At 50.0% G+C, this 1,818-nt stretch overlaps 1 protein-coding gene across 1 annotated transcript; it reads left to right on the top strand.

Annotated features, from left to right (window-relative positions):
- The first annotated feature begins 332 nt into the window (after positions 1 to 332).
- LOC148592758 (olfactory receptor 14A16-like) lies at positions 333 to 1,268 on the top strand. Its single transcript, XM_088533903.1, has one exon. The coding sequence runs from the start codon at positions 333 to 335 to the stop codon at positions 1,266 to 1,268; it is 936 nt and encodes a 311-aa protein (XP_088390029.1).
- The last annotated feature ends 550 nt before the right edge of the window (positions 1,269 to 1,818 follow it).

The following is a 1,818-nucleotide window of genomic DNA, read 5'->3' as shown; positions in this document are numbered from 1 at the left end:
AGAGTGCTGGTGGACATGATGTAAAGGAATCCTCTGCTCTCCATGGTGTCATTTAATTGAGGGGTAACATGAGTGCAAGCGTCCTACAGCTTCAAGGTGAGAGCACAGGGCAATTGGGACCAAGGCAGATGGAGAGGCCAGCTCTGCTCCCCCAGCATCAAGGCCAAGAGCTGAAGCCATAGAGCTCAAGGATGGTCCTGCTAAAATTGGGGGGGGAGGCAAAGAGTGTGTGTTTGGGCACAGATATGAGAAAGTTTTGCTCAGAGAAGTTTTCTCCAACTCATCCATGTCTTTTCTTCCTCAGATATTGCCCCTGTGCTGCAAAGGAACAAATGTCCAACAGCAGCTCCCTCAACGAGTTCCTCCTCCTGCCATTCGCAGACACACGGGAGCTGCAGCTCTTGCACTTCTCGCTCTTCCTGGCCATCTACCTGGCTGCCCTCCTGGCCAACGGCCTCATCATCACAGCCGTAGCCTGCGACCACCGCCTCCACACCCCCATGTACTTCTTCCTCCTCAACCTCTCCCTGCTCGACCTTGGATCCATCTCCACCACTGTCCCCAAATTCATGGCCAATTCCTTCTGGGACACCAGGGCCATTTCCTACTGGGGATGTGCTGCACAGCTCTTAACTTTTACCTTTTTCATATCAGCAGAGTATTCTCTCCTCACAGTCATGGCCTATGACCACTATGTTGCCATCTGCAGACCCCTGCACTACGGAACCCTCCTGGACAGCAGAGCTTGTTTCAAAATGGCAGCAGCTGCCTGGGCATCTGATTTTCTCTATGCTCTCCTGCACACTGGGAACACATTTTCCCTACCCCTCTGCCAAGGCAATGTGGTGGAGCAGTTCTTCTGTGACATTCCCCAGATCCTCAAGCTCTCCTGCTCAAATTCCTACCTCAGGGAAATTGGGCTTATTGTGGTTAGTGTCTGCTTAGTCTTTGGTTGTTTCATTTTCATTGTGGTGTCCTATGTGCAGATCTTCGGAGCTGTGCTGAGGATCCCCTCTGAGCAGGGCCAGCACAAAGCCTTTTCCATGTGCCTCCCACACCTGGCCGTGGTCTCCCTGTTTCTCAGCACTGGCCTGTTTGCCTACCTGAAGCCTCCCTCCATCTCCTCCCCATCTCTGGATCTGGTTCTGGCCGTTCTGTACTCAGTTCTGCCTCCATCACTGAACCCTCTCATCTACAGCATGAGAAACAAGGAACTCAGGGATGCACTGAAAAAAATGATTCAATTGGTAATATTTCAGCAGCAATAAGCTGAAATCCCATCCTTCTACTCAAGCACTATCTAATTTCTCTGAGACAACTCCTGTGATTTCAGCATTCTTGCTTTAATAATGAGCTTTGTGCACAAGTTTCTGAATTCATCCCACTTCTCCACAGGTGTTAACCATGTCTTTCTGACCCAGAGGTCTTCTTTAAATGTGTCTGTCATTGTGATAGAGCTGTCATTCCCCTAATTAAAGGCTATGTTTTCAGTGCATCTTGTGGACTGGGCTCTTCTTCCAATGCTGGTGCCAAGAATTTGCTCCAAGACTTTCAGCCTGAGAGATGCTTGTTTCCTTTTCTGGGGCTCTTCATGGGCCCAAGGCAATGAGCTCCTGGGGGCATATGTTAGGGAATAAGGCCTGGATTCAGTTCTCACTTGTGAGTGCTTGGTGCTCCTGATAGTGATGAATGGACAAGTAGTATCTGCTTGGGACTGTCCCCTGTATGGTGGGCTATGACCACATTGGAGACCTTGCAGGCACAGGGAAAGGAGCTTCAAGAGCCGCCCATGATAGCTTATACCTGAAGTCATGGTCT

This window comes from Tinamus guttatus, unplaced genomic scaffold (genome assembly GCF_059628265.1).
Source record: "Tinamus guttatus ecotype Peru unplaced genomic scaffold, ASM5962826v1 Tinamus_guttatus_pri_ptg000526l, whole genome shotgun sequence".
In the NCBI taxonomy this organism is placed as follows: Eukaryota; Metazoa; Chordata; class Aves; order Tinamiformes; family Tinamidae; genus Tinamus; species Tinamus guttatus.
Note: the sequence above shows the minus strand (reverse complement) of the source record. Positions and strands in the feature narration are given on the sequence as shown.